We start from the raw sequence: 23,095 nt of genomic DNA on the forward strand, positions 1-23,095 counted from the left end.
GCTAGTTAACCTGGGCCCCCTCTCACAGACTTCACTAAATCTATATTTAAACACTGTTCGTGATGCTGATATATTAGTCGGAAAGAAAGTAGGGGAAAAGGGAGGGGCGGTTAATTAGATTTTTCCCAAGGCCCCATATATTTTAAAATTGTATATATTTTACTTTACTTTTACAAATTACACTTGACAATTAAGATAGGAAAGCAAAACCTACCGGTGTGATCCACCGTCACATGCGATTTAAGGTTCTCCCATCCTGGCTTTCTTTTGTTTGACCTGTTTGCCCTCAAGGAGGCGCTATAGATGCATCACAAAAAGTACAAACGCACCCAAGAACAGCTTTATGCCAAATGCCAAAATCACTCTGAACTCACACATGCATTGATTGTGCAGTCTAAATCCCCCCTAAACCCCAGACTTACCTCTATTTATCCCCCAACTGCGCAATATTTAATGGAACTGAAAATTCTGTGCAATATCATTATTGTTAGTCATCAATGCTTACTTCGTGTGATCATAACATGAGATTCTGTTATTTATCCTAAATTTTAGAGCAATCAGTGCTAAATAAATGCAGTGACATAAGAAGGAAAATTAGAGTATAGCTCAAGAGTCTATACCATATAGTATTTTAATTGACAAAGACCAATATTTGAGGTACTATTGCAAGACTTTTACATGATTTAATGTTGTTTAAAAGACATGTCTTTAAACCATGGAATATGTTCTGATTGCTGAGCAAAACATGTAATAGGCAGGTATGATTCATGCCCATGTTGTTTAATACAAGGGAAACCAGCTGCAGCTAGTACAAAGTCAGATCAACAATTTGCGACGAATCTCTGGTTACAACAACCAAAATAACACAGACTGTTATTTATTCTTGTATTTGAAACTTGCAATAGCAGTTTAACAAATAGAAATGGGGGAGTGTTCTAACTGTCTGCTTGTGAAAGAAAAAAAAAAAACGAGGCAAAGATGTGTCATATACTTAGCAGCAGAGGCCACAAGCTAGAAAAGCTGATTTTGGGTTTTATAATAAATCATCTGGAAGAACTGGAAAAACTTGTACGGAGCATTTCAGTCAGGATTGCTTAGGCTAAACCTGGTTCAATCTGGGACATTAAAAAAAAAAACGTTTAATAAGAATAAATAGCAAAGTTGTTACTGTGGTTGGAGATTTGTGGTGAACAAAATAAAATAGTAAAAATTTTATAGTTGCCCCCCCATCCCCCCACTCCACCTCCCCCAAAAAAGTAATTAGTGATAAACATGTTGGCAGTTCTGTTCTGTAAAGGTTTATTTGATCACTTTTAAACAATCGAGATAAGTTGTTAAATATAATAAATAGCACTTTTAAAACCTTTCATAAACTATATGGCAACATCATATTTGAGCTGAGAGTTATGCAGAGGAGGGAAAAACAATATAGAAAAATTTATCAGCACTATCATTACCACAACTCAGTCTTTAATCAACAGTCAATGTTCAGATCCATTTGACTCTATTTTTAATATCAAGCTCATTATAAATGTATTCATATAATTTATTTTTCCATGACGTCGTTTTTGACGTCGTTTAACTTACATCTGGAGTCCTATTTGGGGAACTTTATCGCCATCTAGTGGTAGGAAAAAGCATAATATAGACACCTTGAAAAACGGGATCAGCTGGATCAGTCAAAATGTTTTCTGTCCAAAAATGAGCAAATAGAAAAAGAAAGACTGATTAAACTACATTGTCAGATATACTTAGCACATAAGGTTGAACCCCTCACAACTGAAGTGCTTTGAAATCTATCAGAAGTCGATTGTTTGCCATAGTGATCAATATATTCTTGTGTTTCTTGTGATGTCATAGACTCAAATTTATGCAAAGCAGAATTAGGAGGGTTTTTTTTCCTTCGGTGAGCTTTTTGTAAACATTGCATGTTGTTAAGTCCCACAATGTAAATCCATACTCCAATCCATACTTTAAAACAAAATACAACACTGTATAATATTATTACATATGATTCATGAAGTCTTTCTGATATTAAGTGCAAGTTATTATGATGTAGGGAATCTGTATCATCAGTGACAGATCTATATAATTATTAATTAGCTATACATATATAAAACAAACAGTTTCATCAAAATGGACCATGCTTTGCTATCGGCTCTATTTTTTTGAATTTAGAGATTATTTTTGTTGTTTATTGAAAATAACTTTCTTTCCACTGAATCTTAACTTTTCAAGTTCTGCTTCTCCCACATTACTAAGAAATCTTTTAATGATTTTAAAGCTGAAGCTGCGCAGCATCAATCACACGTGAACAGCATGAGACAAGACGTATCTTGACTGGCATCACGGAGAAGTTAATACATATTTACAGTGACATGATGTTATTAAATAAGATTCTAACCATATAGAAATGAATAATACCACACAACTAGCGTATTTAGGATTTTGGTTCTTGGTAACTGTAGCTGTTTTTACTCATAAGGTCTCCATATCCCTCATGAAGGGAAGCCAATTACTACGGGGAAACAAATGTTAATGAGGCACTTGACATTTAACTCCATAATACTGTCACTTTGCCCCCTGCTGCTCCTTGAAATAACAGCCAGGGAAGACTGGCAGCCTTTGAGGGAATGTAGTTACAGCCAGAAACGCCACTTTCTATTGAAGCCAGATATTTACTCTTTATAAAGAGACACATTATAGTTTTTTTTCTAGTTGTCAGACAATAAATAAGATTAAGCCTTTCCTGTTTGAGGTCACCTAATATAAACAAAATTGTGTCTATTTGCCAAATTCCACCAATAATTGAATTTTTTTTCACTTTATTCAAAATCAGAGGTTTTAATGCATTTTGTTAATGTTCAGTATCATTGCCTTTCCTCTAAACTCTACAAATTTAAATCATGCTGTACAATTAGATGAAATGTTTAACTATAAAACAATTCATTAGTATAATTATTTACAATGCAAACCAATTGAATTGTTTAGCTTCCAAAAACTGTCGTGGTTCATAAAAAATAATAAGACAGTAAGTCAGTTGAGTGTGCTATCATTATATGAAAGAATATCACATAAATGAATAAAAACAATAACACAGTGTAAAGCCTCTTAGAATGTCAGTAAATAAAGAGAAATTATATATAAACACACACACACACGCACACGCACACACACACACACACATATATGTTTTGGACAAAAAATATCACATCCAGATTTTGTCAGGTAATAATTATGAGGTGGGGCATCAAAAGATGTTTAAGGTGAATAATGAAAATTATACAGATCACTCTATTTATTTTTTTCCTTTCCTCTAAACAGTGCTTCTCAATTCCAGTCATCAGGCCCCCCCTGCTCTGCATGTTTTAGATGTGCCTCTATTACAGAACAGCTGATTCAAATGATTGCATGACCATCAAGAACTACATAGGGCTGTTAATCACCCACAGATTCAATCCAGGTGTGTGGCAGAAGGGAAACACCTAAAACAGGCAGGGCAATAGGGTGTGAGGACTGGACATGAGAAACACTGCTCTAAGAGAACAGTCCTTTCTGAAAATAAAGGCCATGATAAGGGAAAAGATCTACTTTCCCTTATCATTACTCCTAGTGTAAAAGTCTATTGTACAGAAAAAAATGGAAGTACTTAATTTTTATTTCCAAATGATTTATAAATACTTCCTTTGGGAATGTAGTTTAACGGGAAAATGTATGTCAAGGAAATAAGTCTCCTGATATTTTCCAATCTTCCTCTCTTCTTTTAAACATCAATTTTTGTCAGGCTTTCAGGTGTAATAATGTCATTATAAGTTCAAAAATATTCCTCTATGTTGTTTTTTTTTAAGTATTGCTCTGTCTCAGCTTGGCTGTCATCTCAGGTGAGAGACTAATGGAGACTTAGAAGATGAAGGTCGCACCACAGGTTGCCTTCAGCGGCTGCATGGAGCCAATCCTGGAGGCAGAGCCACCGGTGCTAATTGTTTGAAGGAGGGAACCTACTGAAGCCTTCCTCCTCCTCATCTCTTGCTATTAATCTCACTTCATTGTTACTGCTTTGTGTGTGGCGAACCCTGTGGAAGATAAGAGTGATTTGATAGCAGGAACCCAGCTGCTGCTCAATTTGTCTTGGTGGTAAGTACAAATTTTTTTTCTAATTGTGAGGGGGAAAAAAGCATTAATTGAACGATATAACTGTTGTCAGTATTTTTTTCAAAGGATATCAACTTAAAAACAAGTCAATTGATGTTTCTGCTGACTTTCATGTATACTGATACATTGAATACATTTTTCTTATTTGTGGTGAGCAGTGTTAACTTTAATTCTTTAATTCTGTTGTTGGATGCACTCTAATATTACATGCAATTCATTCAAAAGGAGCTCCAGCATTGTATTAAAACAAAAGTGGAAGCATTGCACTAAGCTAAATTGGCTATATATAATATAAATATGTATATGTATATATATATTTTAAGAGTAACATGGTAATGTAAAATGTATTTACTCCCGGTGGCCGGATGACGCCCCCAGGGAGGGCTCTGCCTCCGCTCTCCTGCCCTCCTCCTTTGAGACCCTCCCTGCACCACTGGCAGCTGAGACCCAGGGAGCAGAATTAACAAGCAAATTGAAACAGACTCTAAGCTGTGCTTTTCACATGAGTTGCTGACTAGATGTGATTCAGAGTTTTCTCCTCTTTCTGTCCGCAATGCACTTTTTAATTTGCTGCAGGGCGGCAGGTTTCAGAGGCAAAGCGGAAGATGTCTAACAACATGGCCAAGATTGCAGATGCAAGAAAGACAGTGGAGCAGCTGAAGCTGGAGGTCAACATAGAGAGGATGATGGTGAGCGAGCATCTAACGGGACTACAAACAAAAGTCAATACCTTAATTACGTCAGCATAAATCATCGTCGAAGTTTACCCTGTGTCTATATGTACTCAGTGACAGGTTTTTGAAATGGGTCACTATCTAAGGTGGTGGCACGAGCAACTGAGAAGCAAAAAGTTGAGTTTTAAAGTTTCCTCATTTGGATGGAATGAGGAAACTTTCCATCCAAACTTAGTCTGTTTCACATGTAGGTGTTTTCCTACTGGGAAACCGCCTACATGTTTTCCCAGTAGGTGGGAAAACATGCCCACACACCTTGGCTGACCAATGATGCTAAAGTTGGTAGCCATATATCACAGCTACTTATCTGGCACTAAAATGCTGTTGCAGCGTTTTTGAATGAACCCGAACTGTATTTAATCCTCTGTGGTTAAAATCCTCAAGACTTAGATTGACCAGACCTGATGTTTCCTGGAGGAATAGGTTAACACTTGTAAAATTTTTATTTCTTTAAAAAAAAAAAAACATAAAGCATTTTAATTTTGATAACCTTAAACTTGATTAAGTGTAAAACTCATAGAATCAACTTGAAATGAATCATTCCATTTTGTACAAAGTATTTTTGACACCTAATACTTTGTAGTTCTTGAATGTTCTGATAAGTTACATAAAAAGATAACATTTTTGTCATATGGTTGTCAGAAAATGGTAAGTTTTTTGCTACCTAAATGTTCTTTTTCACTAAATCTGCAAATACAAAGCAATCAATATTTAAAATTGTATTTTAAAATTCAATTTAGCTCAGTTCAGTTTATTTACAAAGTGCTACTTTGTAGCAAATGTCGTCAAAAGACACTAGAAGAAAAAAAGTATTAAATTTATATATGGAATATCTACATCTTTGGAATAATCCTGTGAAAAATATTGACAGATTCAAATTAAGACATGGTTTTAAATGTAATTCTTGTTGCACAATGCTTGATGAAATGAGTGTCAAATCAATATAATCAAATATGTCCAAAAATGTTGTCCTATCTTTAACAACCTATTTTTTTCCACAGATATCCAAAGCAGCAGCAGAGCTGATGTCCTACTGTGAATCTCACGCTAAAGAAGACCCTCTGGTGACTCCTGTCGCTTCATCGGAGAACCCTTTCAGAGAGAAGAAGCTATTCTGTGTCATACTCTAACTCCTTTGTGAAAAGTCGGCAGAATACTTGTTTTTTGTGTGTGTGCATTACTGTCTTTCTAATTAAATCAATCTTTAGTGACTTTCCAGATGCGAATGAATGATCGGCATGATACAGCGGCAATAAAATTTTATTTAAACGGAGTGCAAAGTTCATTTGAACAACCCAACACTGTTGCCTTGTGCACACGGTTTACACATTAACCAAATCATATATCTCTGTTTTCACTGCATGCATGTCATTTCCTCTAAATCTCTCGAAACTGCCTTGGCTTTTTTTTTTTTAATTCAGTGCCAACGGTTTATCAAAACTAAAAAAGGAAATGCAAATGATTTTTATTTTATTTTAGTTAGATAATTACTGGAATTATCTAAATATATTTTTAAAAAGATTTTTTTTTTTTGTAAAACCACAAAAACCCGAGTGGGTTTTCAGGTGGCACGCGCTGCTTTTGTTAAATGAATGCCTGGGTAAACAGACGCTGCCTGCCTGGATGCGTCTCAGAGGGATGTGCTTCTGCTCACTGAAGCCGTTGCAAATGAGGGGTGTGGTTATGTGCTGTGGCAGTACAGGTTAGGGAAGAAACGCAACAGGTGTGCACGGTTTACACAGAGCAGGGAGCTCCCGGTGTGAATCTGACCGGCAGGGAGAACTAAAAGCTTTTTGGGGGGATTAAACAGCTGAGAGAAAAAGGTATGTTTAATTTAGTCATTAAATTGTAAAAGGAGATGTTTATCTCAGCATTTAGCTCATGTAAAATCAGCTGCTCACCTGATTCAGGAAATGGAGTTTGCTCTGCTTTGTGCTTGTCATGCTCAGGTTTCTTGATGCTGGCATTAGAGTAGATGTAGGTAACGCAGAAGTCACGTAGTGTCAAACGAGGCGGATCAGGAAAAACTTGTCTACCTGACTCAGGAGGTGATTGTACACACCCATAGTGTATGCCCAGTATCACACCTGTGTGTGTGTGTGTATATATATATATATATATATATATATATATAAAAATCTGTGAAGACTAACTTCCCTCCATTGTTTTATAGAAACTGGAGTATGTTGGTGTATGCCCAGTATCACACCTGTGTCTGTGTGTGTATATATATATATGTATATATTAAAAAATCTGTGAAGACTAACTTCCTTACATTGTTTTATAGAAACTGGAGTATGTTAGTCTGGAATCTTGTTTTAATTTTTTTTCAGCTCTGCCTACAAAGCAAAAAAAAAAGGTGAGATTTGAATGCCAGTTTTGCAAGACAAATAAGAGACTATCCTGTCGGTAAATAAACCCTTCCCGTTTGGGTCGGATGCAGGATATTCCTGACTGTTTATAAATTAAACTCCTGTTCAATGACATTAAACATCTGAGGAATGTGGGTCTTCCATTGCCAGATGCTGTTGTTCAAGCAGGTTAGCGAGTTTCATAACTTAACATCTCCAAGCTGAATGGTTTTTATGGCAGAAGAGATAAGCTGACCTAAATAATAATAATAAAATCTGTTCTGTGTTTGTTTGTGACATGACTAAGCAAAACTACATTTCTTTTGTTTTCAGGCCAAACAATGGCCAACTTTGGAGGACACGCTATACCAGGCACTTTTTTCTTGTTGTATGGCTTCTGGCTAACAGTGAAGCATGTCCTGCAACATTACTGGAGGACGAGCCAACCCAAAGGAAGACAGGGCATGCCTCCTTTCTTAAGGAGGATGGAATACGTTGAAGGAGGATTCAAAATCTTTGCATCATTTGTCGGTCAGTTTCCCTTCAAACCCACGCTAATTCCATCGGTCGTCTTGAATCTTTGCTATGCAAACACGTTTGATGTATTTTATTTGGACTTTATGTGATAGAACAACATGAAGCTGCAGGGAAATAAAAATCTATAAATCCTGGTATTTGTTTTCAACCAATATGTGGCAATTACAGCTGCAGTTCTTTTTGAATTGATTTTTTTTTTGCCCCCTTCATTTTTGAAAAATAGATCAGTGAGATGGGTGGAGAACATTCTAGTACATAAATATGTACATAGTGTTCACTTTTACACTGCCATCAGTCTTTCCACTCTTCCCCAAAGTCCAAATTTGTTAAATGCAACTGGAACGGTTACATCAGAACATTCTTTGACCTGCAGCTCGTCCTTACTTGGCAAAGGCTTCTTGACTGCTTTTTATTTTTTGATTTAAAAGTAAAGGGGACTAAGTTGAGTATTGTTTGGAAAAAGAAAAATAAAAGGTTGAAAACCAAGAATCACTTTCCTTCAGCTGGGATATGATGTTGGTTGGTTTGTAACATCATATCCCACGTGGTGAAGCTTGCGGTTTGCTACAGCACAAAATGCTACATCGCCCCTTCATCTGATTTGCATGTTGTTTTGACTGTGACAGGCATAATGGTGGAGCAGTTTGTTGTGGACGGTCCACACGCCCGCCTCTATGATCGGGAGAACTCCTCATGGGTCAAGTTGATGAACTGGCAGCACAGCACCATGTATTTGTTCTTTGGGATCTCAGGAATAGTGCTGATTGCCAGCGTAAGAACCAAACGGGTGCCGGTTGGTGCCGACCGCCTTGCTCTCTCCTTGGCTCTTTTTGTTGAAGGTAAATAACTTTTTTTTTTTTGTTGTTTTTTTTTTGTTTTTTTTGCTTTTCATTGCTCGTCTCCGATGTGTGTAACACGATATTATTTGGATCACCCAGGATTTCTCTTCTTGTACCATGTGCACGGCCGGGAGCCCCTGGATGCTCATGTCCACACCCTGCTGCTGTATGCCGTCTTCGCCGGATCGGCCAGCACCATGCTGGAGGTCTTCATAAGAAACAACATTCTTCTGGAGCTTTTCAAGGCAGACATGTTCATGCTGCAGGGCTCTTGGTTCTACCAGGTGATCCGAGAAAGGAGATTTTATCTTGTCTGACTATTTGTGTTATTTAGCGTCTACCTTATCTTGCTGACTTACGGGCAATTTGAAAAAGTATTCACACACCTAAAACTTCTCAAGCTTTTTTAAAGCATATTTGACTCTGACTTGGCTTTAGTGACTTTTGCAATGACGAATAGGCAAGAATGGTAGTGTGTAAATGTTCAAAGAATCTAGAGACCAAGACAGAAGATAATTCTGACATACTAACTCACAGGTGCTGAAGACTTTTCACTTTAATTTGTAAAGGGGGAAAAAAAGTCCTTTACAAACAAAAGGTTTGTAAAGCTACATATTTTAAAGCTACATACTGCACATATAAAGTATGTAGCTTCAAAATGACCAACACAAGGAAGTTCAACGGTTGCAGACGCGATTGTAAGACACTGTAGATCAGTGATGAGCTATAAGGAGCTACGTGAGGCCTCTCGGTACCATGATATCCCTTTACAGTAGAACTAGAAGGTATTCATTCAGAAAGTGAAAACAAATAATCTGTTTTAAAACGTTTTTCACCCCAAATAATCAGTTTTTGTGGCGGGTTAGTGCTTAAACTTTTCTCAACGTGGACTGGACTGAAATGCGCAGAAATCAAAGCGGAAGACAGACGATGCTAATCCGCGCGTGCTTGTTAAATTCAGCTGTAATTTTGCCTCTAACTTAACCAAATATGACTTGTAAAGGTTGCCTTATTGGCTCCCTTTGTCGTTCCAGGTTGGAGTTGTTCTTTACCCCTTAAATGGAGACAAGTGGGACCTGAAGCAACATGACAACATGATGTTCGTCACGATGTGCTTCTGCTGGCATTTGGCGCTGTCTCTAATTTTGGTCTCTTTCACCGCCTCCATAGTTTGGTTGTAAGTATCTCGTCTATCAACCTTTGCAGGATTTAAAATGTTGAATAGTTAAGTAATAGTGGCCGCAGATCAGAACAGAATAAAGTATTAGGAATACACTTATTTGGTTTCCTCACAAACTGAATCAAGAGGGTTTTTTTTTTTTGTAAATGGATGAATAACATCCAGGTGTCTTTTTTATCAAAAATATTTGCAGATTTCTGCTTTAAATTCTATATTAGTGGAGTTGCTTGATCATAAGAAGATACTATAACAGCGGTTAAGTGGGGCTCTAAATTAACATTATCAAGATTAACCGGTGCTGGAATGCAGCAAGAAAATTACTTCGATTACATCAGCGCAGAAAATACTTGAACAATGGGCAGAGTGTTTACAAAGGTGTTGGTGGAAACAAGACCAGTGGATCTCCCCCCCCGCCACACACACACACACAGTAGTGGTATTCAGTGCTGTGAAATGCTATTTTTCCACTTGCAGGTTTCTTCTGTTTTAGCTATTTTGGTCACACTCAAATGCTTCACATTAAACCGATTTTCTTACGAGACGCATCAAGCGTTTATGATAATGTCATTACATCACTGTTGCAGGAATTTTGGCACATTCTTATTTGCTGTTGTCCTTTCGGTTGTTGAGCTGTAACCCACATTCACTTGAGCTTAAAGCCACAAACTGGCAGCCAAGGATTCTCCCTGTTTCCTGCTAGAGAGAAGACTCTGTAATTAACTCTGTTGATTATAAATCACTTTTCTTATAAAGCCAGGTTGGTTTTGGAGCCCTCTATACTTTTAAATATGCCAAACAAATTCTACTTCACAAAGGTGTGTGTCTAATTTTAATTATGAATCATCTTCAGATAGATTTCATATAGATCAAATTAAGTTTCTGTCTGTTGAATGATTGTGGTTTACAGTGGATGAAAACTCCCAATACATCATATAAAAGACTGCTGACTTGACAGACATCCAGTAGACAGTCAATGAGAAGTTCCACAAAGAGGATAAATAAGAGCTATTTGCTAAATGAGAAGGCCTGAATGCTGCATTCGAGTGTATCGATATAAAGTTGAGTGGAAGGACAAAGTTTGGTACAAAAAGGCACATCACCACCTAAAGTCAGTCTGCACTGACAAAACCCAAGAAATAAAAGCACACTTAGTTTTTACCAAAGGCGTGCACATTTAGAGTTTCTAAAGTAAAATTAATGCTTGCTATATTTTGGTAATCAGGTCTTGGGAATAAATCTGATTTTGTTTAAATTAATCTCCAGAAAGTGTTAAATGTATCATCTCCTCTCAGTTTGAGCAACTTATTTAGAATCTTAAAACCAGTTATTCATAAAATGTGATTTTTTTTTTTAAATTAGGGGATTGTGTTTCTTTAACACTAAAAATCAATTTGCTTAGAGCTGCCTCTGATCAATAAATGGTGTATCATTAACTACAGTCACTTTCAACCTGCCATTGCTTCCTCTTACTTTTACTTTGCCAGCGTAGTGGCAAAGTAAAATCATGTAAAGGTTATAAAAATAAACTGCCTTGCCTTTATCTTTGTTCCAACAGAACCACAACAAGATTCTCGGCAAAAGGACGGGACGTAGAGATCGGAATGCGAAACACTTCCTCTAAAACCAGCTCTCAGAAAGCTTTACTTGAAGAGTCGGATGAAGAGTAAAACGACGGTTACTGCTCTCTCCATTTTCTGTTTTAAATCAAAATTTCATTTCATTGTGTGTTAATAATGCTTCATATGTTTAAACAAGCCAGATGTTTGGCCAAATAAACTTTATCTTTTTTGAAATAAAAGTAAGACAAATCTGGATATTACTGTGGTTTATTTGTTCTTTAGGAAAAAAGATTTCAAAAAAAGAAACGGGGAAATCATGAAACATTATGACCCGTTTTTAAATACACCACCTTGTAAGGGAACACAAATCACAACATTCAAATAAATCCAGCCACATCCGATTTATGAAATTTTCAAATGACAAACTCATTCAACAGCAAGTGTCTGGAAATCAAAGGGTCCATCGTTTTAATCACTCTGCTTCCAAATAATTTACACTAACAGCGTGGAGATCGTAAAGGAGAAAACATTTCAGAAAATACCTTAAATATGTCAACACTCTCAAACAGAAAACATGTCAACCCTCACAGTAACGCGTATCGCTGGTCAGGTCATTGCTGAGGAGCGGGTGGAGGATCGGGTGTACATTTAGGTGATGGTGCTGTCGTGACAACCACTGTTGAAACGGGTTTGGGGGAACCGGCTGCCACGTGCTGGAGCTGCTGAGTCGGGACCGTTTGGATCCGAACCTGAGGAGATTTAACTTGGTGAGACTAAACATGTCCTGGATAACTTTCATTTAATCAGATAAGAAAACAAAGTGAGTGAAACGCGTTCAGAATCAAAACATACGGCATAAATGAGTTTTGCAAGCTTTTGATGTGCGTGTCGACATACGGCTACCTTGACTAGTTGTCATAGCGACTTGATATGTTCAGTTGGCACATAATCTTTATCAATAAAAAATATTTTTCTTAAACTTGCATGTTAGTGGGGGCAAAGACAAAGTCACCAAGTTATTTTTAATGATCCTGAATGCCTCTCTGCTACACTTCCCATAAAATAAAAGCCTAAGGAGAATTTTAAACTAGAAAAGTTACTCGTCTTTTCCAGTCATTGCGCATTAATGACTGTACATTAAGGTGCAAACATTTCTACAACCAAGCAAATTATTTTTACTTACTTACTTGCACAATGTTAATGGATAAAACGGAATCCAAGCTAATAAAATAATACTTTTACATTCATAAAGGCCAAATTTACATAACAAAATAAGAATTGAAAACAAAAAAAGAAAAAGAGGTTCCTTAATGTAATCGATTTTTCAAAAACATCTGTTGATGGATTCATAATGAAAATTTTAAAAGAATGTATTAGCGATCACAACATTTTCCATAATGTGCAAAACAGTTTTCTGGAACGACGTCACTGTGTTTCGTGGCCCGTACTGACCTGTGTTGCCTGGCCTTGCTGCTGAAGCTGCTGGAATTGTTGTGCGGTGACGAAACTGACCGGCTTGTTCCCAGCTATTAGCTTTGTGCCTGCAGGCACCGTGGTCAGGATGATGTTCCTGCCCAGGCTGCTGATACTGCTCAGGAAAAAAAACAAAAAAACAATTAAGTCATGTTAAGAATAAAATATAAAGAGAAAAAATTTCAGGCTGAAGAAAGAACTTTTTTATTTTGATTTAAACTCAATCAGAATCGCCACTAAACAGACTCACTTTGTATTGAGGTTCCCTTTGACTATCGGAGTCGTCACCACACTCTTGCTCTTCAGGGGTTGGTTGAGGACGGAGTGGACAGTGATCCGTGCAGGTAGCTTTCCCTACCGATCGCAATCACAGCAAAGAAAATATTAACCGCCCCCCCCCCAGGTCAGCTGGGTGGATTATTTAAAATAAGTGCTACTGAAGAAATCAATAACTCCCTGAGCAAGATTAAGAGTCCCTCTGCATTATAATTAGATGTAATCAGAGATCATCTCCGTTTCTAACAGCTCAGATTTCAGCTTAAGTAATGTTCGAAACATTGGCAATGAGATTTCTATAGTCGAGTTGAAACAAAATATCTAAAAAAAAAAAAAATAAAATAAAGAAAATTGGTAGCTCTCTGTGAGAATTACTCCATTCTTCCAGAATGTGATTATACAACTCCTCCTTTTACAGCTGTGGCCAAAGGTTTTTCAATAAAAACCTTTTTAAACTGAAGTTTAACTTGGCTCCCCTCACAACAAGATGAAGCTCTGAATCGGTAAAGTTGGTGGGGGGGAAAAAAAAAATGCTCAAAAACATTTGGCCCTCATTGCAAAAGTATTCAAACACTTTTACATATTTCAAAAGACAAATTTAACTCACTTATTTTTCGCTTGATTGACACACACGATTTGTGAAGAGGAATGAAAGCGATACAAGATTTAAAATTTCTTTGCCAACCAAGAATCTGAAAGGTGCGGTGCTTTGGGTATTGTTTTACAACATGAAATTTTATTTTGGGGTATCAGAGTGAAGAAAGCACAACGGGACTTCACATGACACTTCAGATTTTAATTTGTAAAAGAACAAGCTAACAAAAAAACTGAAAATTGTGTATCCTTTTCCATCCCCCTCACAATGATGCTGTACTTTTGCTGGATTTTCACATAAAATTCCAATAAAACACACTGAAGTTGGTGACATGTTTAAGGATTTCGAACACTTTAGAACCTTACGCTAACATTCTTTTGGTGAAAGACCTTCGGTTTTACCTTCAGATGGACATTTTCTTACCGTTTGTGTCGTAACAACCGAAGCAGGGACTTGTCTCACAGTCGCCGTAGCCGCTCCCAATGACAGCGGCGAACCGGAGGCTGCGGGAGCCACGGTGATGCCTTTAGCTCCGGCCACGACGCTGGCTGCCATGGTCACAATGTTGCCACATGTAGACGCTGCTAGTGGTTTGCTGCCACAGGCGGTCGTCATGGTGATGGTCTGACCCTGCTTCTGGGGAATGACCCCAAGGCCAGGCATTATGCGGATGGTTGCGCTGCTCTTGTCTGGGGACGCCACGGTGGAGAAGGTCCTGGACTTTTGGTCGGCCACGCTGACGGCCAAAGTCGGCATCAGCCTTATGGCTGTGTCTCCTCCAGTCTTCAGCAAGGTGGAGGCGACGGAGCCCGACTTGCCCGTCTGCGCCTCCGTGGTGCTGGGTGGGGTAGCGGAGGCAGGCGACGGTGAAGGGTGAGGCGGCGCTACATGCAGCGTGGCCGATATGCTCTTGCTGCCGGCGGCGGCACCGCCCAGGAAGTCAGAGGTGAGCTTTACAGTCGCGACCGGAGATTTGGCAAGAGTGGCCATCATGTCCGGGGTTATCCGCAGCACCGTTTGGCCTTTGGCGTCGGTGGTGATGGAGGACGGGGGGAGGCGGAGGACGTCTTTACCCTGGATACGCAAGTTTGTTGCAGTTATTGGAATTCCTCCTCCACCTGGAGTCTTCATTCCCAGCTGCCCAGTAATGGAAACCTGAAGCAGCAGGAGATGAAACTTTAACTCAGAAATCACTGACTTTTTTCTTTTTTTTTTTTTTAGATATATGGATTTTGGTTTCATAACCAGCATTTTCAATCACAACGTCAGCCTCGCATGCCGGGATAAAATTCTTCACCTGTTTGATGTTCGGGGACGTGACACTTTGCAGCACAGCCGGAGGAGTGGGGTTGTTAGCGGGGCTACCTGGAGATCCGGCCTGAGGCTTGGTCACATTAAGAGCCGACACAGAGAGGCTGGTTGGAACCTGGACAGGACTGCTACCAGACGGACTTCTTAGAGGCACAGAAACAACAGCCTATTGCACAAAAGAAAAAAAAATATATATATATATTAGTATTGTTTAAAAGAAAAGTACAGCTACATGATAAGTGTTTATATTCCTGGAATGTCACTGTCTTTTGTCACAGTACAGTTAAAAACTTCAATGTGTTTTATTGGTATTGATCAGACAGATTGAGGCGGACATCAACTCATCACTGGTCTTCATGTTCATGTTCTCTAACAAACCTCTCCGCAGGTTGCTGGACTCACTGGGATTAACTCTTATTTTCTAATTAGATTACTTCTGCCTCCATTACTTTTGAAATAAGCCCAAAACAATTTCTATTAAAGTCGTGCATATACGTCAAGTGAAGAATCACAGCAAACTCTGCAATGCTTCGCTTGTTAAAGTAAATCTGTCGGGCCTCACCTTGGCGCAAGGGCAACAATCCTGAGTGCCACACTGCCAGGCGGGACACAAAAAAAGCAAAACACACTTGGTGACAGATGCAGGGAGCTTACTGCTGATGCTAAGAGTTTAGCAATCACAGTTTGTACTTGCTTGTAATTCAGATCAGATCAGTTCCTAAAATAGCTCAACCCAAGACAGACAATGCTTAAATGGCGCTTTATAAATGCATGTAGGTGAAGATCCACCTGTGGGTACGTATAATTATAGAGCTACAGGTAACACTGCCTGTTGTGGAACAAACAGTGTCTGCAGAAATCTGGTGTTCATTTTAACAGAAACTACAGTTCTCTTTCACTCAGATCTGCATGATATATTTTCAAGTAATTCACCCAAATAAATTGCTTATAAGGGATTTAACTTGTTTTGTTTCTTTTTTTAAAGCGTAAATAAAAAAGCAGGAGCCAAACAGTTTACCCTCTGTGTTTCATGTACCTGTGAAATGCCCTTGGCTGCCACGGACACAGGCATCCGGATCTGGTGCGAAGTCTGATGTACCAGAGTGGCCTGCTGAGCGGCCGCCGATGGACCCAGACCGCCGGGCTGAGCGGAAACGACCCGGACCTGCGGGAGGGAGCCCGCCGCCAGGTGGCTCACTATCCGAGCTGCCTGCTGGGAAGTCACCGGCTGGGAGGCCGGCGGACAAGCCTGACTCGTGGGTAGGATCGTTCCCAGCTGAGGCAGCGACGGAGGAGAGACGAGGAGAACTCTGCCAGAGAGAGAAGAAGAAGAAGAAGATGCACATTCAAACCGGGCAGATGAAATCAAAGTATTGAGCAAAAGAAAAGCTTCGGTCCGACTGACCCTGGGCTGGTTTTGAGCGTGTCTGGAACTCCGGTCTTTGTTGGTGTGGTAGCAGAGAAAGGCAGAGGTGATTTGGGGGTCCCGGGAGTGTTTGGGGTGGGAGTCGTTGGGACTGGGGACATAGAATTACAGCCCAGGTCCAGTCCGGCCTCCAGAGATCCGGGTGTTTTGCTGCTTCCGTCTTTACTTCCAGACTTCTAACAGTATGAATGCAAATATGACCTTCTTTTGTAACTAAAAGCAAAAGCACTAAATCATTTAGTCAAACCAAGGCACCAAATGATAAAACGCCCCTAAGACTTTTTCACATTGCAAACTTCAATTGCTTCAATAGGTTTTATGTGTTAGACCAACACCAAGCTGCAGAGATCCAAAGCTCAGGTGGGAGAATTGTTAGTCATTCATTTCACAAATACAGCTTTTCAAATAACATCTCGATAAAACCACCGAAAACCTAGAAATTGCCATCATGAAAAAGTTTTTTTTTTTCCCCCAACGGTGGGTCAAGTCAAAAAAGTAGATACTTAAGAGTGAAAAACTAAATGCAGACCATTTTTATTTAATACATTTTAGATGGTGAACTCACCGGTTTCGATGCTGGTTTGGGTTTTTGCTGCTGAGCTTTTCTTGCTTTTGCAGCCGCAGCTTGAGCCTGATGGATCCTCTCTGAATGGAGCAGAGAACATTGTAGCCTCACACTGATTTGAGCTCAGGAAACAGAAATGACTAAAACTTGTACCACAATCTGGTAAATAGCATTATAAAAAGCAAAACACACAAATCTATCTCCAGTAAACAATAACTTTCAATTTTCAAAATTGTACTAGTTTTATGTTATGTGTTTTTCTATAGCAGATTCCTGCTTACCGAACTCTTCCTGACTGCGGTGGCGGTGCAGGTAAATCCACAGTTTGCGGCCGATGTCGTACTTCACACAGGGATCCTTCTCATAGTGAAGTCTGTCCAGAGCCCCGCTGACAACTGTGTTCACCTAAAGGGAAGAGAAACTGTCTATTAACAAACGTCCAATGCAAAGTCAGCATCCATTTCTGCAAAGTGAACAAAAAAGGTATGTAAACCCGCAAACCCTGACATTACTCAAACAAAAAGCAGGATAATAGAGGAAAACAATCGCAGTACTTGTGCACTTGTGACATCTGGAGCAAGGAACTGCGAATCTTTTAAAAGTTCACAGATTTCCGCCCTTGTTCCCTCTCCATTGGGTAACCGGGCAGCTGCATCCCGAACTGGGGAAAAAAAGAAAAAAAAAGAAAGAAAGATAAATAGATGCAGGGTTGGTTTTCAATAATGTTCTTTAAAAAATAAAAAACCCAGCAAACTGTTGCTGCCCGATAAAAGATTTCTAACCCAGAGAGAGGATGGTGACGTATGGTGGACGGTCCGAGCGAAGCAGTGTGTGTTCTCTGGCTTTGTTTAAGGACATTTCCTTATCAAACACGCCTTTAACTGGCCCCACCACGGACTCGAAGCCGTGCATCCTGAAGGTAAAGGCTTTGTGAGGCTGGTTATATCTCTGCTGCTCCTAATGCACGAAACATAAAATTTAGAGAGCTTACGTCGAGATTAGGTGTGAAATAGTGTAAATACTGCAGCAGCACGCACAAACCTGAACTTGAAACACCTGTTTCTCATCTCCAGTGCTCGGCCGCACCACATAATCGGTTGAACTGCAATAGTAAAGGCAATAAACAGTTGTTTTGACGCTGCAAAAAACAAAACAAAACAAAAAAAAAAAACACAAAATATGGTAACGTGTTTAAAAGCTCACAGTTTGGGAGTGGAGGACGTAAGCTCCAACAGGTCTTCATTTTCTGTCTATATAGAAAAATAACAATAAAAACCCCCCAAAAGAAACAGTGTTATACAAAGTGAAAATCTGAAAATCGTAACAGTACTTTAAACTAAAACTGAATATTTGTACAACTTTGACAACAAAGTCTTTGGAGTCCAGCCAGAGTTGACAGAGCGCACTGAGGTCCTTTTCTGTGTCCTGGGTGGGACCTGAAAGAAACCACTGGTTTGAATCCAAACATTCTGGACACAAAACACAACCATCAAGAAGGGAAGACATTGAACGAGCCGTCTTACCGATCCATCTCCACTGCTGAAATTCATCAACAAACTCCACAAACGGAGAAAAGCCACTCGGGAGCGCCATCATGCCATCTGATCAACAAAAAAGTGAGAAATTTGACTTCTTACATCCCAGCCAGAAGTTTAAATACCGGCACATTAATCAAGGATAAAGTCGTTTTGCAATAGGAGAGTTGTTGGTTCAATTCCAGCAACATAAAAAATTCAACCCTTTGGACATTTATAAATAATGTTATAACTTCAGGTTTTAATGATTAACTTCCTGCAATATTTGTATTAATGTCCTTTACCAAGTTGCAGAAAAGAAGCTTCCACCTTTAAAATCAACACGTACTGAAACTCGCAGCGTCCAACAGGGACAAATCAAATGTCTCCTGGAGAAAAGTGTTATTGTCAGACACTAGTTAGACCAGGTTTTAAAAGACCTGTTGATTTTAACCCCGCGTGAATTAAAAGAAAATCCACTAAAAAGTGAAAGTTTGAAACTTTCGTCTTTAAAACCGCTATTCATGATGGGAGTAATAAGGCTTAAAATAAAAATTAGTGCAAAACTTATCATTTCAGCTTCCAGTGTTGATTGTAGTTTACCTTTAGTCTCTCCTGCAAGAAACTGCAGAGCTTGAAGAACTAGATCTGACCAGCATGAGGCAGATGAAAACCAGGTGTTGAGCGAACTGGCTGGAGAGGACTGCCAAGTCTGAACCTTTTCCTCCAACTGAGAGACAAACATATTAGCTATGTGGCGGCACAATTGATTGTATTTCCTGTTAAAGTGGCACTTTAACAGGAGGACATACCGTCAAGGTACTGGCAGGACCCTCTGCTCTGAAGACGTTTTCCAACAAGCTGAAGAAACTGGCGGTTATTTCCTCAACTGCAACAGGGCTGCTTTGAGCTTCCTCCACAATTCTGCAATAATAATAATAATAATAATATAATAATGAACAACCCAAGACTCAGATTCAAAGATTCAAAGCAACAGTTAAAAGCTTCAGGATGATGGTCTTGAGGAACGAGACTCACTCCTCCTTGATGTTGGCGAGAGGTGTGGAAGGCGCCTCTGGCAAAGAGTTGATGATATTCACTGGCGGGACTGAGCAGGAGTCTGAAGGAGTCAGAATTTCACAAGGATCCTCAGATTCCACTTTTATTGCCTTGAGTCTCTTTTTCTTTCTCTCGTCTCTCATCTTCTTCTTGGGAAGCAACAGATCAAAAAGTGCTGAATGATAAAAAAAAAAAAAAAATTAAATAAAAATGAGGTCAGGTCTGAGTGAAAATCCTAAAGGAAGAGCAGTTTACTTCACGCAGATTTACTTACGCAAAGCTCCCTTCCGACCAATGTTTGCTCTTGAGAGAACGTCCCCAAGGTGGATGTCAGAGGTTATCAAGTCTGGATGATCCTTGCGACACCAAAATAGTCACAACATGCACAAGGCAAGTTTAAATCCTGCAATTTTTTTCTGCTCAAATCATAACTTACTGGCTGGCGTTTCCTTTTCTCACGATGGTGATGCAGCATGACCTTTAAATCCATTTCCCCCAATTCTATTTTCTCTGTAAAAAAAAAAACAATATCTTCAACACTGGGCGACGCATTTTCGGCTTAAAGCAATGCTGTCACCTTTAAGGCCAACATTCACTGACCTGTAATCTTCATGTCTGGTGTAGAGAGGCTAGGAAGAACTCTGAGTGAGACGGTAGGAGTGGGAGAGGAAGGAGACTGAGGGGCTGGATTCCACACTGACGTGTCTAAGACACACGGTGGAGGAAAACAGAAATGTGATGGTCAACGAAATATTTTAATACTATATTGATTTTCTGCTGTTTGGGTGTTTTCAGTTTCATTCAGCTTATGAAATAAGAAATCAAAATTCAGTTTAATTGTATTGAGCCCTGAGGTGACAACCTTCCTACAAAGTTTTGAAAATATTTCCAGATTCAAATTTCTGGAGTTTCCTTTTTTTTTTTTTTTTTTTTTTTTTTTTAGCATTTTTTAAAAGCAGAAATCAAAAAGCTCTCAATACATTTATGGCAGAAATTTCTATGGATGGGTGGATACAGACAGAAGGACGGATGGGCGGACGGATAATGAACAGGTGAAGAAATTGTTAAAATAAACATTTTTAGAGAGTTGGATTAGGAAAAAATAAAGAAAATTTGTTTCTATGCTGTTTCTGTTCTCACACTTATTCCTACACAAATTTCAACTTATATACAGGGAAATACCGTCTGCAGCGATAGATCTCAAACAAAAGACAGACCTTCATCATCAGAGGAAGCATTGCTGTCCTCACACTCAGCTTTGACCTCCTTCAGGATGCGGCTCAGTCTTCTTCTCACTCTCGACTCGCGTGTTTCAGCCTGAGTCCTGTTTGGCAGCCGTCGTTTGGGCGGAAAGTCCAGACCGTTCTGAACTGCAAAGTCGAGCAGCTCCTTTTTCAAAGACAATAAAAAGACATGTAAGCCAAAGGAATAAGATGTGGGCGAAATGCAAATAAATTGTTACTATGCAAAAATAAATATCTGAACCTTTCTGGAAACAAGAATCTGCTTCAAGAGTCTGTGGTAATACTGCTGAAGGGAATGCAGCTGGCGCTTCCTTTGGGATTTGGCACACAACTGTCTGTACTTGACCACCTCTGGATTGAAGTAACCATCTAGATGAAGAAGATCAAGATTGCAATAAGGAAGCGCAGTAAAAGTTCATTCAGTTACATTTCAACAGAGATGTGGTAGGTAAATTTCGTTCAGTGTACATTTTTAATTAAGTCATGGTAACCTTTTGTTATATACACTCAAGATTTCCCAAATTAAATGGAAAGCAAAGCATCATTTATAACCAAGAAATATTCAAAAATCTGTCTGAAAAATGTGAGTATTTATGACCTTAGACAATAATCTGTCTTTAAAATATTAAAGCACCTCTGAACAGCCTCTGTGCAAGATGGAGTGGATTTCCAAAGTTAAAGTTGGTGTTGTTGAACAACTCCCTGATGGTGCGATCCTGCTCCTCTGTGTTGTTGTCAGGAAACTGTGGCAGAAACTGTTGAAGATGTTGTCTCTGGGAGTCTGTCAGCACTTCATCCCAGGTGTTTTCACTCAGCACAGAGAAAAAAATGTCAGGCTATGAAAAAAGGAAACAAAAAATCAGCATGCTTGCAAAAGCGCAAATATCATCTGCAAATGTGCTCCAGGTTCTAGATATCCAAAATCTTACATCCTCCAGCAGATCCTCTGGGAGGTCCACCTTACAGTTCCCAAGCAAACATTCCTCTGTGATTTGTCTTTCGTCTTCCTCTTTAGGCTCCAGCGGGTCTGTCAGCATGTGTTCAAGAGGATCCATCCCTCTCGGCACCAAGCTTCAAACAGAAAAATACAAGACGACCACAAGGTCTTTCTGATCTTCCTCCTTCTTTGCCTTCTGCAACTAATCGTTCACAGTTTCTGCCTACGAACGTTCATGGTTTTACAAGGAGGTGGAGAATAACTTATCAAAGCCATTCTTCTCCAATGTCAGAGCAGTTTGCGGGAATCACAGCAATACTTTCCGAAATAAAGTTAAGATAAAATCATGTTCCCTAGCTAATCTGACTGATAATAGTGACCTAGCAGCACAGATATAAGCTAACCTTAACTTAAAAAAAACACACAATGCTAACATTTTAACTTTACCAGTTAGCACAGGCATGATTTCGTTTAGTGTACATTTTTAATTAAATGCAATGTAGTAGATAAGCGAAAACAGAAAGTAAATCTGTCTTACCTTATAACGTTTGTTTTTGAAATAATGGGGAACTATTTCCCTGTTGCACTCTTTTTTTTTGTTCTACTGGAAATGGATGCTAAACGTGCCCGCTGCTGCCCCCAGGAGGAAATTGACTGTAAAGACATCAGTTAATTTCCACACGAAATGTAATAAGATAAAACTGTAGTTTTTCGCTGTAAAATGTTTAGTGGTATGCTAATCGGTTCGTTAGGATTTTAATATTGTTCTTATTATTTTCGACCCCGTCAAATATAAACTTTAGTGAAGCCATGAAGTATTGGACATTTCTTTAAATTATTGCACAAGCCTATATAATATTTCACACTTTTACTTTTTGTTCAGCACCCTCTTCAGCTCCTGGAATACACAGTCTGGCTCGAAGATGGCGGATAAAGTTTTTATGGTAAGTTGCTTCTTCTCCATCAACACTCTGCAGCGACAGTGCGAGAGGTGTATTTCTACAGATGGGTACAGGGAAAAGGGAGATGACATCGAGTTTTTCCACAGATTATCTATCCGTCTCATGTTATATTGTCACAACATATTTTATAAAAGTTTCATACTGCAGCTTTAAATCAACTATACCCAGAAAAAAAGAATTCTATAATATTTATTGTACAATGTAATTGTTGAATAGAAGACAACATGGTCACCATAATGTTGTGGTGACCATGTGACGTTCTTCAATATCGTTTAGCGTACACATACACTGGGGAAGAAGTGCTATCTTGGGCTACACACCATAAATGGAAAAAAAAAGATTTTTTTGTCCTCCAAAGGGAAAGAAGATTGTGGTGCTCTA

At 39.1% G+C, this 23,095-nt stretch overlaps 3 protein-coding genes across 4 annotated transcripts; 2 read left to right on the top strand and 1 right to left on the bottom strand.

Moving 5' to 3' along the window:
• The first annotated feature begins 3,549 nt into the window (after window positions 1–3,549).
• Window positions 3,550–6,159, top strand: gng8 (guanine nucleotide binding protein (G protein), gamma 8). 2 transcript variants are annotated; one of them, XM_007557012.2, is made up of 3 exons: window positions 3,550–4,134; window positions 4,737–4,841; window positions 5,888–6,159. In XM_007557012.2, the coding sequence occupies exons 2-3, from the start codon at window positions 4,758–4,760 to the stop codon at window positions 6,014–6,016; spliced, it is 213 nt and encodes a 70-aa protein (XP_007557074.1). In that variant the 5' UTR covers window positions 3,550–4,134; window positions 4,737–4,757; the 3' UTR covers window positions 6,017–6,159. The 2 variants fall into 2 exon arrangements, with proteins under 2 accessions (XP_007557074.1, XP_016529564.1); XM_016674078.1 differs by having other exon boundaries at window positions 3,561–4,134; window positions 4,729–4,841.
• Window positions 6,160–6,459: 300 nt separating this feature from the next.
• Window positions 6,460–11,604, top strand: tmem45b (transmembrane protein 45B). The gene is made up of 6 exons (XM_016674094.1): window positions 6,460–6,708; window positions 7,569–7,768; window positions 8,401–8,613; window positions 8,713–8,897; window positions 9,648–9,790; window positions 11,349–11,604. Exons 2-6 carry the CDS (start codon window positions 7,579–7,581, stop codon window positions 11,458–11,460), a joined length of 843 nt encoding a protein of 280 aa, XP_016529580.1. The 5' UTR covers window positions 6,460–6,708; window positions 7,569–7,578; the 3' UTR covers window positions 11,461–11,604.
• A 1-nt stretch (window position 11,605) lies between these two features.
• On the bottom strand, window positions 11,606–22,384 carry nfrkb (nuclear factor related to kappaB binding protein). Its single transcript, XM_007557023.2, has 26 exons — window positions 22,291–22,384; window positions 21,745–21,886; window positions 21,450–21,651; window positions 21,057–21,184; window positions 20,789–20,960; window positions 20,172–20,276; window positions 20,008–20,081; window positions 19,846–19,927; window positions 19,551–19,746; window positions 19,325–19,436; window positions 19,116–19,242; window positions 18,522–18,599; window positions 18,358–18,434; window positions 18,202–18,248; window positions 18,040–18,100; window positions 17,781–17,955; window positions 17,553–17,659; window positions 17,280–17,403; window positions 16,999–17,078; window positions 16,413–16,609; window positions 16,044–16,317; window positions 14,994–15,173; window positions 14,120–14,851; window positions 13,076–13,179; window positions 12,805–12,940; window positions 11,606–12,101 (listed from the first exon to the last, which is right to left on the bottom strand). The coding sequence occupies exons 2-26, from the start codon at window positions 21,868–21,870 to the stop codon at window positions 11,964–11,966; spliced, it is 3,834 nt and encodes a 1,277-aa protein (XP_007557085.1). The 5' UTR covers window positions 21,871–21,886; window positions 22,291–22,384; the 3' UTR covers window positions 11,606–11,963.
• Between the last annotated feature and the right edge of the window lie 711 nt (window positions 22,385–23,095).

The sequence above is a fragment of the Poecilia formosa genome, unplaced genomic scaffold (genome assembly GCF_000485575.1).
Source record: "Poecilia formosa unplaced genomic scaffold, Poecilia_formosa-5.1.2 Scaffold3, whole genome shotgun sequence".
Lineage (NCBI taxonomy): Eukaryota > Metazoa > Chordata > Actinopteri > Cyprinodontiformes > Poeciliidae > Poecilia > Poecilia formosa.